General features: G+C 37.2%; 1 protein-coding gene across 1 annotated transcript in view; it reads left to right on the forward strand.

Moving 5' to 3' along the window:
• The window catches only part of ARHGEF26 (Rho guanine nucleotide exchange factor 26), a 117,197-nt gene that overhangs the window by 19,257 nt on the left and 81,832 nt on the right, over nt 1–16,108 (forward strand). The window contains exons 5-6 of the mRNA XM_019731993.2: nt 6,548–6,604; nt 9,743–9,903. Coding sequence (XP_019587552.2) covers nt 6,548–6,604; nt 9,743–9,903 — 218 coding nt within the window. The remainder of the gene's footprint in view (nt 1–6,547; nt 6,605–9,742; nt 9,904–16,108) is intronic.

Consider the following 16,108-nt stretch of genomic DNA (forward strand, 5'->3'; position numbering starts at 1 on the left):
CTAGGGTAACTAGCAGGCGAGGGCTGGCTGCAGTGAAGTAATGCACGCTTATCTCCTACATCATACAAAGTGTAACAGTTTATTCTTGTACATTTAATTAGCTACCTGTTTGTGGTTTGTACTCTCAGCCTCATATCTGTATTGAAATAATTTGGTTTCATTCAGGAATCCTGGCTCTGTCTTAGAGGATGACGAAGCAAGCAGCCCTTGGAGGAGGGGCAGGAGCCTCAAGCCCTGGCCTGCTTATCAGAGTTTGCCATCATTTTCGTAGATCTGAGGTTCCCTGGAGGGGGGAGGGGAGAACTAAGAGTGCTTGCTGTTTCTTGAGATATAAGGATTTTGGTGAGGATTATAGAATTAAGATTAACAACAGTAGCTCAGAGAGGGGATCGTTTTTTCTGAACAAATGAATTAGGAAGTCCCTGGCACTTCACTGGACATATTTTCAAATTAAGCATATGATTTTATTGAATGAGCCATTGTCTTCTACCTCTTATTTGATGACAAAAAAGTAGTGTTCTATCTGCTTACCCACCCCTCCCTAAAAATGTGACACTCCCCACCTTGACCTTATTTATGTGATCTTTGGTTTCATAGATCTCTGGCCCTTTGAGATGGTAGGGTGATACCTTAGGGCTTTTTCTTCGTGGACAGAGTGGGGCTGGAAAGAGGCTATGGGGCCTGGTTACAGAGGTCATGATTTCTGGACCTGGCAGATTTTTTTTCAGTTTAGGAACTTCAAACATACTCTCAAAGCTGCTGTCCCCATGTTATTTACAGTGAAAGAACTCTAGGTCGTTTGTAATTCAGAGGCCATTTGGGTTGTGTTAAGTCTGTAGAAAGGACCTGAGAGTGATTGTGTCCTGTGGTGTAATTTTGCTTTACAATTCATTCCCTTCCCACGTGAGCTTTTAAGCATGGAAGCCGGTGAATAGGGAATCACCAAGAGGCATGAATAACCAGCAGGTTTTCAGCAAGTGGGTAAACTGGCAAAGTATAAAGGTCTTAGCTCACTTGGGTATGCAGTGTACGTTAGTGCTTTATGGACCCCCGGTGATCTTGGCTTATAAATATCCAAATCTAATTTTTAACTGGCTACATTTCCAAGCCTTTTTGTTCAGTTTTTTGGGGCCCTTCCATTCTGGTTTCCCTGGCTGGTGGGTAAAAATAGAAGGAATGTGTACCCATCTTATCTACAAACCATATCAAGTCTTGGAGGGCCAGAGAACATATCCCTATTTGTTTCATAGAAAATGATGATCTGATCAGCAAGAAACTGGTGTTTTTAATCTTGGCTTTCTCCACAGATACAGGAGTTGCTCTATCCTGTAGATGGGCCTTGTATCAATGGCAGTGTTGGGGCTCTCTGCAGGCCTTCAAAAACTTGGCTCATACCCTGTTCTAATCAGTGGAGTCAAAGGCCAAGGAATATTACACAAAGTTTATGGATTTCCTGACAGAATTCTCTGAAAGGTGAAGCTGCCTGTAATGGGGGAACGCAGGAATGGAATCTCTGCCTAAAGGCTGCCTGTTCCTTCATAGGATAGTCATCTAAGAATATCAGATTTGCAAGTTACCAAGAAGAAAACCAGCATGAATTTTAGACGGAGTATCTAATAATTAACTTTTGGGCCGACACTTTAGGGAGTTTACCCTTTTATAAATTTCAAAAACTATGTTTTGGGTCCAACTAAACAATACTATGTTTCCCCGAAAATAAGACCATCAGTTCTAATGCGTCTTTTGGAGCAAAAATTAATATAAGACCCGGTCTTATATTATACTATATTGTATTATATTACATTACATTATATAAGACCTGGTATTATATTAATTATATTATATTATATTATATTATATTATATTATATTATATTATATTATATTATATTATATTATAGACCGGGTCTTATATTTGTTTTTGCTCCAAAAGACGCTTTAGAACTGATGGTCCGGCTAGGTCTACTTTTCGGGGAAACACGGTAGCATATCCATGCATGGAGTATCTTGTACTGTTCTTTGTTGTCAGCCATTTATTCATTTCTGTCTCATTTGGACATGGGATATATATCAGTAATAGAGCTCATGGGTGAAGAATTTAAATGCCAGTTACAGCAGTAAAAATATAATATAATTGCAAATTTAAAACTATTATAACATTTCTGAGTTCTCTGCATTTGTTGTCTGGACAAGCCACATATATATGTTCATATTTTTTAACTGATGTCAGAGCTGTAGTCTTGGGCTACAATTTTGTTGTTTTATTTGAATTAATTTTTGTCTACTTACAGTGTTGAAGATACTGACATGCATTCATACTTTCTCCTTGGAGTCTAGAAACTGCTGTGGCAAGATTTGAACAGTTTTGTGAATTGGTTAGATTATATAAAATCAAGAATCCCAAACTGAGTCCAATTCCTAATGTTTCATTAAACTACTTTCACAATTCTACTTATTGATGACATACTTAAATAAAAAATTTAGGTCAGGCTGAGATAGTGAGGAATAAGAAAGATTTGGCAAGGTCAGAAGAGACTTTTAAAGGAGTGTTTTTGCTTCAACTGTCTTAAGTGTTGCCATTTGTACTCAGGCAGTGCTACCAATAGGAAATATATATTTTAAAAATAAAATGAGCCTGCACATTTTATTTTTTTTTAATTTTTGATAGCGCAATAGGAATCAGTTTTCGAAGCTAATATATTATTATTATATTTTTATTTTCTACATATGGAAACAAGGGGAGCATTTGAAGAAATGTGATAAACGTAGTATTTTAGATTCTCTTAGCAAAAACATGCAAACTGCAGAACGCGTGTAAGATTTTAAACTATAGGTACAAATACATGCTTTATACACATATTTTTTTTTCTTTTTATGCAAAAAAAGTCTGGGCCTTCCAGTGATTTTACTTAAGTTTGCTGATAAGGTCACTGTTTTTTAAATCAGAAAATTTCCAGAGGTATTTACTGTTAAAAACTTGGCACCCATTCTTTCTCCTTCTTTCCTCCCTATTCCTCCCTCCCTCTTTCCTTTCTTGTTTTTCTCTGCTTGATCCTTGCTCCTGTTTTCATTCTCCAATTTTGTCTTCTCTGCTTTCTGCCAGTCTTTGTGGGGCCCTCTTTGTATATCACTCTCTCCCCCTTTCTCTGGTTTCATTTCTCCAACTCCTTAGTCTCTGCAATCTTGCCTGCTCTTGACCTACTTATTACCTGCAGGCACCTGCTCTCAGCTACTACTTAATTTAGAGTTGAATGTGGAAGGAGGGCTCAGGTGGATAACATGAGTCCCCTTGGCTCTAGAGGAAGAACCTGTCCAGCCTGCCCTGTGCAGGTATGGAAGGGCTGAGAGAGGACAGGCTCTGGGGCAGTGGTCTGGCAGCCAGTCAGGAGGAAATGGTTTCTCATAACTCGCCAGAGCAAACTTTCAGTCTCCCCAAATGTGTTATACTTTAGTTTTCTTATGATCCAATAATGATTCCTATAATTTTTTTTTTTCTTCTGTAACGGGCTACTGGTTTCTTACTGATGGCTTTTTGGTTAAAGGAATATTTTATCTTTTTTTTTTGTATTAGTATTAGTGAAAGATATAATTCTATGCATTGATACTTTGCCTTTTTTAAAACTACCTTCTCTTTCCCTTCAAAAGACCAAGTTCTTTTGCTAGGGATTTTTTTTTTCTCCTTTGCAATCTGATGCAGTACTCTTAATCCCTCAGTAAACGAGTTGTCATCTGTATAGGTCTCTACGCCCACATGGTTCATTCTTTTCCATTTAAGATTTCCGGGTCTGAACTCATTAGTAGTTTTGGATGGAGATGCCAGTGGTGTGGAAATTCTTGCTGATGACCTCACCTGCAGAGACTGTGGGCATGGTGCCTGGATATCGATCTGCCAGGACTTTGTGTCAAGCAGGAAATACTGTGAAATTCCTGCTCAGGGTTAACCAAACGGGAGCAACTCTGAACAGTTTCATTCTTCTGGCCAGTCCCCTCCCTTATTAAAATGTATGAAGGAGCCTTTTTAGCCATGAATTCTTGCTGACAGGCTGACCCAGGGTCAGGACGGTGGGTAAAGCTAAGAACATTCCATGATATGGGCGGATGAAAAAAGACATATGGAAACTTGATACAGACCTGGCATTAGAAAGGGATTTAGTGGTGATTGCCCAACCCTAGAAATGAGTTGCCTTTCATAGAGGGCAGGGGGAGGGGAGCCCTAACCCATTTAATATCATAATTAAGAGCGTGAGCCCTGGAGTTGGACAAGCATGGATGCAGGTCCTGGCCTTGCTGTCTACTAGGTGCGTGATCTTGGGTCTTAAGCCTAAATTGTTATCCTCATCTGTGAAATTAGGATAAGAATAGTATCGGCTTTCTAGAGTTTTTATGAGGGTTCCATGGGAAAATAGATATAAATGCTTCGCACATTTCCCGTCATACAGTTAATGTTTAGTAAATGAGTGCTAATTTTACCCCTGATTTGGGCTCTATCTATTTTTGTACTGCTTTCTAACTTTTTCCAAAAATTAAATTAATGACAGTGACGTGTAATTGTCTTTGTTTCCATGACAGCACGATATAGAGAAGTGTGCACAGTGGTCTTCACACTAGGGTAGGCATCACACCTCTGGAATTCACGAAGACTCATGAATTCATGAGAGGTGGACAGGGATAGTTTTAAGGCTGCCACTTTTCAGGTCCTCCACGCCTAGTTATTCTCCTTTCTAAAACTGACAAGCATCTTGCAATTAAAGTGTTACACCATATCTTTTTTCCAACTTCCCCTTTCACAATTGCCCCTTTGCCATTTTACTAAAGAAAGGCATCTCTCTTGCCCATCTCAACACTTATTGTAGGGTTCATTGCCCTGAAGTGTCAAACCACTGGAGCACAAGATAAAAGGTAGTCATTTTGAAATATTGTTTTCAGTGAAGCCTCCTTTAATTAAACCACCATAACCTACCCCCATCTTACTAAGAGTTGCATTCTCAGTAATGTTTTATGCTTAAGGGATTAATGCATTAAAATTGGAAGTAATCATGTTGCTTTGATCATAGGTTACTGATGGTATTTGTGGTGATTTTTGTGGCGATTATAGAATCCACAAGAGTCTCTCTTATACTTAAAGCTCAATGGTCACAGGAAATTTTAGAAAATTACATTTAAAAACATGTGTTTGCTTCAAAGTATACTACTGTGACTAATAAGATACCCTAACACATAGAATTATATTACATTATGAAATTTTGGGGGAAAATTGACATAGAAATTTGATTTCAAGGACAAAGAAGGTTAGTGTAAAATTACTGACTGTTAAGGGAAGTTTATTTATTTTTAAATGGATGATGGTGGATATCAAATCAATATGGTTTTTACATTCCCTTGGATATATTTAGAAGAGTACAGTAACACACATTTAAAAATGTCTAGATCAATAATTAACAGGAAAATGCATCTTTAAAATTCTTTAAACTTAAGATAAAAAATTTGAGATGTCTACTTAAAAATGGGCCTAGGGGAACATAGTTTTTAAAAAAATTTTAGGAAGTATGATAGCAAAATGTTTGAAGAGCTTTATATTTTATTATATTGCATTTTATTTGTTTTATTTTATTGCTATTAATTTCTAACACAAAGGGAGGGCACTGTCTTTCTTAACTGCTCTTCTTTTCTCTGAAGCACAGGATTTAATTGGTTGGTATTTTACTTATGTTGTACTTTTTACTAATTTAACCTTTGACTGAAAAACATGCATGTCTTTCATGCGCCAGATTCAGTGCCAGGTGTACCAGAAGAGACACCAGGTCCTCCTTTCATGGAGGTAATAATAGTCCAGCTTCGAATCTGTGCTTTAGAAACTGAATTGTGATTCAGGAACTTCAGCAAGCAAATAAAAAAGTGTGGCAATGGAGGTAATGATGACACTGATTCAGTTAAATGACACAGCGGCAGTTTTCTAAGTATGACACTGATATTCTTGCTTCTTATGGGTTCTGTGGCTTGTCTAAGTCAGGCTAATATCCTTATTTGTCAAAATTAAATATGCTGAAAAGACTGCTGAAATTGGGGCAGAGGACTTTGATTTCTTCTTTGATCGGGCTTTTTTTTTTATAAAGAGCATTGGTATTCCGTGGAGTCTGTATAAAAAACGGTGTTAACATTACGCTGTCATTGTGTGATCCTGGGCAGTAAACTCTCAGAGTGGGGACTTCATTTGTTTACTATTAGATGTCTGCATTTATGATTTGGGAGATTAATTTGATACGTATTTTAGGAATATCCAGAACTAAGACTAGAACAGATTAGCTCAGCCTGATAGATTAATGTTCTAGACACTTGTCAGTTCTTTATTATTGAACTGTGCTAATTTACTAATGTGATTAAATATTATTTGAGAGGTATGAGACCCCAAAATTCCTATGTGCTGAATTCAACATTTTGCATAATTTCTCTTAATTCATTTTTGAAGAGCTTAAAAGTTGTGCCTTACATAATAAAGAAATTGTTTGTTAAAGTGAATGACCTCAGAACAGTTTTGTTTTTCCCCCTAGGTGAAAAGAAATGGATTATCTCAGACAGTTAGCCAGGAGGAAAGAAAGAGACAAGAGGTATGTTTTCTTCCAAGAAGATGCTTTAGAGCTTTGAAGAGTGCATGTGCTTTAACCTACTATGTACGCTTGTCAACGTGTTTTCCTTTGAAAATGTATAAAATGAATAGATGTATAAAAAGACCAAATGAGTTCTTTTTACAAAAGAAGTATATGATCATTGTCAAATAAAACTACACATAAGCCCCCAGAAAAGAAAAATTTAAAATATCCCAACATTAATTTAAACAACAAAGCACCTGGTCCAGATAGTTAAACTGGAAGAAATATGTTGAAAAATGAAACCAACTTTAGATCCTGGAGGTGAAAAACGCTGTTTATGGAAAAATTGGTGAAATCTGAATAAAGTATATACATTTGTCTATGGACAGAATGTAATGTACCCTGGTTAGGAGAAGATGGATTGAATGATACACAGGAACTCTGAACCCTCTTTGCAATATTTCTATAAATCCAAAATTCTACCAAGCTAAAACTTCACTTAATAAAAAATAAGACAGATAATAATAGGCTTTTACAATTTGAAGTTTAAATAAATGCAGTTTTAAGAAAATTTCTCATTGTAATAATATTGGGAAGTTTTCAAAGCAATCTCCTCCTGTCTTATTCATGTTAGTATGGGTTTATATAAGTGTATACATTAATTCCACAGAGGGCATGAGGTATCCTTTTCTTATTTCATTGGCGTGGAATAATGCAAAAATATAAAAGCACATTATAGTGCCATTTTTTTATGTTAAAAAAAAAAGAAGAGTACATAACATTGGTGTACCAATCACTGACAATTAACAAATGTATTACATTTGTAATTATTTTTCATATTTTTAAAGTAAAGAAGATAAGACTTTCAATAAAGTAGAAATCATATTATCCTCCTAAGTCCCATTCCCTTGTTCTCCACCCCAGAAGCAACTATAATTATGAATTGATATATTCCTTCCAATCTGTGTTTTTAAATCATGTATTACAAATAGTTATATACATATACCTGTTTGTGTGTTAAAATATAGATAAATGATGATTGTGAACATATTTTTTGGTTACTCACTTTTTTTAAAGTTTAGTTAATTAAAGACAATTGTTGGTAAAGTTACATAGATTTCAGGTGTACAGTTCTGTAATACATCATTTATGTATCACATTTACTCATTTTTTATATTCAACATTATTTTTGAGATTTATCCTTGTTAAAACATATCAGTCTAGATCATTCATTCAAACCACTATATAATATTCCATTCTATACCACTTTTAAAAAAATCTACATGATAGACAGGTGATATGCTTTTTTCTTTATTGTTAATATTTTGGCATAAACAGTGTTTCTCTCCTTCTGGACAAATTCAAGAGCTTTTCTAGGGTCCTAATTCCATTTGAACATTTCTGGTTTATTTTAACCTTTTCTATTTAAACCTATCCTAGTTCCCTTATATTTTGAAAAGATTTATTCAGATTTGTGATATAAAAAAGTAATGACAGCAGCAAATTTAACCTGAGAGTTCCTTTCTATTTCTATATAGCTATTTTAGCAAGTGTAATCTGGTTTGTTTTTAAGTAGTTGATGGCTCTATTGCAGGGTGTTTTAATAATTATTACATTAAACCTATTATATTAAACTGCCGCTTAGTCATCTTTTCCTGTGATCTGTTCTTTATAGTTCATTATATCTTTTTGTTCAAATCTTAGTATTTTTTATTTGGTTATAAAAGCCTTTGTTTACTTTTGAAAATATTTTATGTCATTCCAAGGTGCCATATCCATCAACAACTTGAAATCCATTATTTTGGGTGAGGAAGTAACAATCTTCTTTAATTTGCATTACATTTCCTGGAGATGATCATTGATAAGTGTGTAATAGAATTGCACAAGACACAGGTTAAGTAAGACTTAATGTTCTTACTCTTTACTCTTTAGATAGTTATATCGAAATCCCTGGAGCACAACCAAGGCTAGACCAGCAGATTTAAGTAAGATTTCCCTAAAAGTTTATGGATGTTAAAAAGGGAGGTGACTATTGAGATTAGCACCACTCATCTGATTTACATCTATGGCCCACCCACCGGCAGCTGGGCATCTACCTGTCTGTGCCTGCCCTGCCCCCATCTGCCCTGCCCCCACCCAGCCTCAGCAGTGGCACAGGAAGTTATGGGAAGAATCCTCTTCTGGGCCAAGGGCTTGAGGGGAGGAGCCCTGGAGGCCAAGGTGATGATGGCAGTGTTACTAGGGAGGTCTCCAGGAAGGATGTCAATCTCAGGCCTGCAGGGTTGTTCACCACCCCTCCCTGCGCAGGAATTCTCCCTGAGTTGCCATTCTTGGTGGATCTGAAGTTGGTTTTGTTAAGGAGCTAGATGAATTCCTTACACAGGGTGTTGCTGTCCATCCACCTGTGTGGATTGGCATTTCATCTAATGAACTCTTATCAGGAAAACCACTGTGTGCCTGACACCAAGAGTTTTTGCAGAAGGTCCTTCACTTCTTCTTGAGACACCGATGAGAGCAGAGATGGTGGCTTGTTGAACAGACAGGATTACTTTCAAGTCATATGAGTTTATATAAAAGAATTCCTGTGGCTGATAAGAGCCTTTTAAGGGTAGGTACAGTCATGCTCTCTTAATACACCCAGAATATTTGCTGTTATTGACTGCCAATTAGTCAGATTAAAACAGAGGGTGAGAAAGGGCCCACATGAGAGAGGAAAGAAGGAATGTATTTGTGAGAAATGTTTTCTGAATCCCAAGTGGTGTCCATAAATCCTTACTGTCCCAGAGCAGCATACTTTGAAAGCAGGGCTAAAGGAGATGACCTCAAAGGTTAATTAATGTGACACTGAGATTTTATGACATGGCCTAGCTTCCTTCCATAGATTCCACTCCTTGCCAAGCATGACCTCAGGATGCAATCTCTAGTCCTCAAAATGCTTGCATTTGTTCATATTTACACTATGGGCAGTGACTATTTATCAAGATTTGGGTATGAGTGCCTCATATAAAGACAGTAGTTTGGGGATGCAGTTTTCTTAATGCTAATCTTTTTGTATTTTTCAAGGTATTATGTCATTCTTATAGTAGAATTATGAGAGCTGTATTTAGTTCTTCAATTAAAGGAATTAATATTACATTTCTTTTTCCTTCTTCCCAGGCTATCTTTGAAGTCATATCCTCTGAACATTCATATTTACTCAGCTTGGAGATCTTGATACGAATGTTTAAAAATTCTAAAGAACTGAGCGATACGATGACCAAAACAGAGAGCCACCATCTTTTCTCCAATATTACAGACGTCTGTGAGGCAAGCAAAAAGTAAGTTTAGTTCAGTTTGTCTTTGGTCATATCAACACAACACATTGCTTACTAAGAAACATTTGTGTTATCCCAAAAGTAAGACATTTAGAGATATGAAGTCTCTCATTCACTCAGTTGGCTTTTATCTTTATTTCTTGAAATAAATTAAAGATATGTTTTAGGTTGTTAATGTATAAACAGATGCTAAGTGTATAATTAATTGTTACAGCAGACAATCATTTCTAAAGTCTCTTCATTCCTTTTCTTTCCACACTTCTTCTCCGTACTCTTCGCTAGTATCCTTTTTAATTATGCCAATAATATAACGAAACTTAGTTGGGAAAGAAAAAAGTAATTTACAATGATACCATTCAAATATAAAAATGATTTTTGTTTACATTTTCATATTCTTGTCTTTGTTAATCTATGTAAATATTATTTTTAAAATGTAGTGACCGTAATTATAGTGATTATAATGATTTCTGTAGGTTTTCCCAATTTAATATTCCATAAGCACAAGTGGAAGAGTTTTCCGTGTCATTTTTGTTTAAATTTTTTTATTGGGGAATATTGGGGAATAGTGTGTTTTTCTAGGTCTTTATTATTTTTAATGAGTGCAGGAGCTTGGTATACCTGTGGTGACCTCTTATATCCTTCCAAGTGAATTAGTCAGTCTGTACTGGAACTATGTGCCAGCAGCATACTAAATTGAACCGTATGAAGTTGCTATTTTGGTAGGTCAAAATAGATTGAATATTGGCAATTTTATGTGGTTAGGTCAAAGGTGGGTTTACTGTACAACTAATAACACATAAGCTTCAAGGCTCCTCACTTGCAAGAGCACTTTTCAGTATTTGCTTTGTGCCTACTTTTTACTTAAACAGACGGCCTGCAAATTGCCCAATCTTCAGGGCCCCTAGAGACTGAATCTGTCTCTGGTATGAGTGAGTATTCCTTTTGAGTCTGGACATTGCTCTTTTGTCACTTCAGGGCAGAACCCCATAGACAGTGATGATAACATGTTGGTGTCTGCTGGCTCCATCACTGTGTACAGGTAGATTTTTCTTTTGAGCTCCAAGATTGAATATCCATGCTGAACAGATTAGCATGTGAGTTAGGGCTACTTCAGAGAGCCGGAAATCGGGGTCAGATCGCTGAACTCTCCAAATATTTTATGATAGTGGGGCAGCTTCAGAAGCCAGATTCTGGCACAAGAAAAGATCCGGGCAATCTTGTTGTTGACATGGATACTTAAAAATGTTTGGAGGACCAGCTGGGCCTTAGGGAACAGCGGGCCGGTGGTGTGCGGGTGGCGATGCATACTCCACCTTGGGAGTCCTCTTTCAGAAGCTGGGTTATTGCCTGTGGTCATCCCATTGGTCCTTTTGGTACCAGTCTTGCCAGTTTCGGTAAAAGAAAGGAAACTTTCTTTTCTCCCTTCAGTGAGTAGGGCAGAACAAGAGCCTTAGATGGTGTGTCCTTGTTCAAAAGGTATTTAGCTTTCAAAGTGAGTCTCTTTCATTTTAACTTGTACTGTGGTTGAATGAAAACAAAGCTCCAAAGTAGCACCATCACTCTCAAGAATTGTTATTGTTTTGACAACTGTAAAGTGTACGTCATGATTTTAATTAGAATATGTTTTCTGAAAACCCTGGTTGCATGTTTTTACTCCATTGTGGGATTGTGCTTTGAATCAGATGGCCATCAGTCAGCTTCTCGCAGTGTATCCATGGCTCCAGAGAAAGCTGTTAGTAAATTCTGATTATCGGGTAATGACAGTTCTTCTTGACCTGAGGATGCTTTCAGTCCTTGGTCTTGGCAGCACCGCTCGTCTATCTGCATAGTCAGGGGACTGGACTCCAGCAGTCGCTTCTCCTCTGGTACCTGATTAACTTTGAGCAGGTTGCTACCTCTCCAGCTCATTTCTTATCTATAAAATGGGGATAAAAAATCCGTCATTGGTTAATCCTGAAATAAGTCATTTCATTTAAATTATAGATTCAAATTTGATTTTAATTTCTATTATTTACAAAATTTAAATCTTTGATGATTTTGTTTAAACGTTTTCCTTTCTATAGTAGCTTATAGGAAGACGCTGCCCTGAACCTTTTTTTTCTAGTTTGTATTCAAAACAAAACTTAGAAACTTCTCAGCCTCCATTAAAAGGTAAAGAAATTTCCTCTCCTTTTTTTCTTTTTTTTATTTCAAATGCAATGCTTTAATTTGGATAGCTGCCTATGTGATATTTGATCTGTGGTAATACATTTCAACTAAGAATGTTCAGCTTCTTCCTGATAATCATGACTATCATAATAACTTGTATTGCACAAGTTTATTTGATTTAGTTTGAAACACTCATTTCAGATACAGCCTTTTTAAAATGCAAAGTGCTCAGATTTGCAAAGCCCATTTGTTATGTAATGCCTGTTTGTTGAACTTCAGCATTTAATCTCCAAGAGTGACTCAAGTGGTAACTATTTAATGTGCTACCCATGAAAGAGTTTACAGTCCTAATAAAATGAAAGATAAAATCTTGAACAAAACAAACGGTCAGTGTCTGAATAAGGTATTACTGATTGTGTGTGGCATTGTTAAGTGTGGTATTATCAGGATTAACTCCATTGTTTTACATTTGCCCAGTGAACATTTGTAGCTAAGGTGATGGGATGTTTAGTGTAAGTTGAGGTCAGAATATGCTTGACCTTCAACTTAATGATACGGCATCTGGTCCCTTTATAGTGGCTCAGATTCTTCACTGATTGCCCATAAATAACACTAAGCAGCCCTTATGTAAGATGACATTATTTGAAAATAGGCAGGGACAAGATCATGCTGATTCTGGGAATGTGCTTTTTTATCAGTGGTATGTCCCTACTAAATTCTTTTCTTCTTTATAAAAATTGTTCCTTTCAGTCAACACTTATCGAATCTCTTACTTTGTAAGGTGCCTGGGTTCTAGAACATATCAGCTAATGGCATCTGCTCCCTGGCTGCTGGTCTTCAGGTGGCTGGTGGAAAATCCATAGTCTGTTTGCAGAGGCATCCCAGAGCAGGCACTTGCCCTGATATGGGCAAGTTTGGGTCAGGCTGGAGGTTATGGCTTTAAGGGCCTATGTGGGAATAAAAGGGCCCTGGTGGGAATCAAAGGTGAGGATGAGAGTGGATGGTGAAGGTCTTTGTGTTCCCTGCTGAGGCGTTTTCACTGTTTCCTGAAGGCTTATGGAAACATTGAGCCATTGAGTAGGGGACTGACTAGGTGACCTGGGAGGTAACAGTGTGGTGTTTGCATTACTGAGAGAGTGAAGATGGTGAAAGATTTGAGGCCATTCCAGTAATGTAGCCAGAGATGATGGGAACCTGATAGGAGGTTGAAAAGAAAGGACTTGAGGGATATTTAGAACATAGAAGACTTGGTGAGAAAGAGGGAGGGGTTTTGTCTGCCTTCCAGGCTTCTACCTAGTTCACTGTGGATGGTGGTTGTATTGGCCAGGATACAAGAGAAACAGGTTGGGGCTTAGTGAGGGAGATAAAGAACTCAAATTTGGGCAAGTCTGAAGTGACTGTGGGGCAGGAGGGGAAGGCGTGTAGTTGAAAGGATAAAAATCAGATTAGAACTCGAGAAAAATCTTGGCTGGAGATGTAGATTTCAGTCATATAGGTGGTTCTCAACACTGAAGGTTTAAATGACATACTAGAGCTTGTAACAGTAGTTTTGAAGTGGTAGTGGCGGTTGTGTTTACCCCTGAGGGCATTTGGAAATGCATGTTTGGTTGCCCCTGGGACTTGGGGGCTCTACTGGCTTTAGTAGGTGGAGGCCAGAGGTGCCAGACACTCTGCAGTTGGTATGACGTCCAACATAGGCGTGAATTGTCCCATCCAAATGCTAGTAGTGCCCTTCTTGGGTCAGAATTTTGGCACAGAAACATCTAAGGAGCCTGTGGGTTGGGAAAGAAATGAAGTAAATAGGATAAGAGCTGCATGGACCTTTCTCAAGCTTCTTGGTTGTGGAGGCTTTGATTTCTCTTTAATGACTTCCTGTTACCCTCTCTGTCTGTGCCATGGGCCCAGCAACTGTTTGCTTTGTAAGCCTCTTTAAAGGTGTATATGGGGAGGTAGCTGGAATCCTACTGGTCTTATATTGGTCCCCTCCTACCATGTTTCCCCGAAAATAAGACCTAGCTGGACCATCCGCTCTAATGCGTCTTTTGGAGCAAAAATTAATATAAGACGCAGTCTTATATTAAAGACCTGGTATCATATCATATCATATCATATCATATCATATCATATCATATCATATATCATATCATATATCATATTATATTATATAAAACTATACTTGGGTTCAATTTCTGCAAAACAAAATACAAATATCCATCCTTCTGCTTTTGTGTCCTGAGGACCTGAATTTGTTCCCCACTTACAATGAGTCACTAATACCACATTCTCCACTTTCTGCTTTGTGTGGAAAAGTGAATTACAATAATAGTAAACATTTGGAATGGGACTCACCCAATACTTGCTTTTCCAGAAGGTTTATCCCCCTAATTCTAAACACATTATATTAAAAATGAAATATGGGACACTGAGTACTGATTTAAATGCACATGCTTTAATATTATTTTATGTAATCCCTTCCTATTACAAAATAATGACATTTTACTCAAATACTGACATAATATAGCTGTATTGTGAAATGTGTTTTGTATTTGGTAATTAACATTCGAAACTTTAATGCTTTAATAATATACCTTCAAAAGTTTTACAGTATTAATATTAGCATTTCATCCTTCCTGACTAATACGTAAAGCTAAATTTTAAAAGAGCAATGTATTAAATTTAACTAGGCCGGAGAATATGGAACTGTTTATGTTGTGGAACCTGTTTAATTTTTGTCCTAAAGTATGGCTTTTGCCATTGTTTTCCATTAGCAAATGTTCTTTCCTTACTCGATACACAATATAAGTTTACCACAGAATCTTTAGTGAATAGAGCAATTGCCTTATTTCCTTTAATATAACACAGAAACTTTATTCTTTCTAAAAGTAAACTTCTTCAGCTGACAGTTGAAAGAAAGGGACATTCAAAAGCTGTTTTTTGTGACATTCCTTGACTTTGTTCTGACAAAGACGTTCATTTGAAATTCACCTCAAATACTCGACGATAACGGTATTTTAGCCCACCTTGTTAGACTTTTATCAATGACCAGTGTCTGAAGTAAGAGTAAAAGAAATAAGTATTCATGTGTCATTCAAGTAGAGAAATAGTCTCCAGATGTCTTAATAATAGGTGCAATCCTTTTAGTTAAGACTGCAGAAAAGATACCCCTGGTATCTGAAGGCTTGGTAAAAGCCGATGGGAGATGCCACCAACTCAAGATGACTGATTAGGTAGATACATAACTTCACATTTCCCTTCTGAAATCCCATTAAAAATGATGGGAAAGTCATTGCACAAATGCACAAGGGAAAAAAAGGAAAGAAAAACAAAGACAACAGCAACAACATTTTGGAACCTGAAAAACACTTGGATACTCAGGAACTATTTCAGGCAATCTGAAAAATGCAAACCAGTGAAGAAAGCCAAGAAAGGACCAGATGGAAACCCTGGAACCTCTAGAAGGTACAGGAATTGACACCGATGTCAGTTGTGACTAAAAATAGGAGTTCTGTGCAAGCCTGTCTGAGAAGTAGTCAGAGCCCAGAACCCCTCTTCAGCTGTACCCCCTCTTCAGCTAGATGATGCCCCGCTTTACCCCAGCAGCAGGGCAAAATCGATAAGCTCTGGACCTGAGGACCCAGGCACAAGGGAAAAAAGGGCTGCTGTACAGGTGACCGTTGACGCATGAAGCCTTCTGCCCCCACTCTCCTTTGCAGCACTGGTAGCCAGGCGCATGTGTATACCCTTCACCCTATTTTTGTCAAATGGTGACTGGAGTAGTTTAAGTAACATTTTATAATTTTTCAGCAACAATATTTATGTCCAAATATATTATCATCATTATCATTATTGAGTTGTGCAGGAAGTAACAAGCTGAAGATTACAGCACAAATACATAAAGCCTCAAACTTAAAAAAAAAAAATCTCTTTCAGTAACACGGTAGGCAAGTACTTATTAATTCTAAATCTTAGTTGCTCCCTCGGTTTAATGGAGGTGAAAGTATAGCCATCCTCATAGGTTGTCACGAGAATTAAATAATACATGTAAAGTGCTCAGCTTAGC

Source organism: Rhinolophus sinicus, linkage group LG01 (assembly GCF_036562045.2).
Source record: "Rhinolophus sinicus isolate RSC01 linkage group LG01, ASM3656204v1, whole genome shotgun sequence".
Lineage (NCBI taxonomy): Eukaryota > Metazoa > Chordata > Mammalia > Chiroptera > Rhinolophidae > Rhinolophus > Rhinolophus sinicus.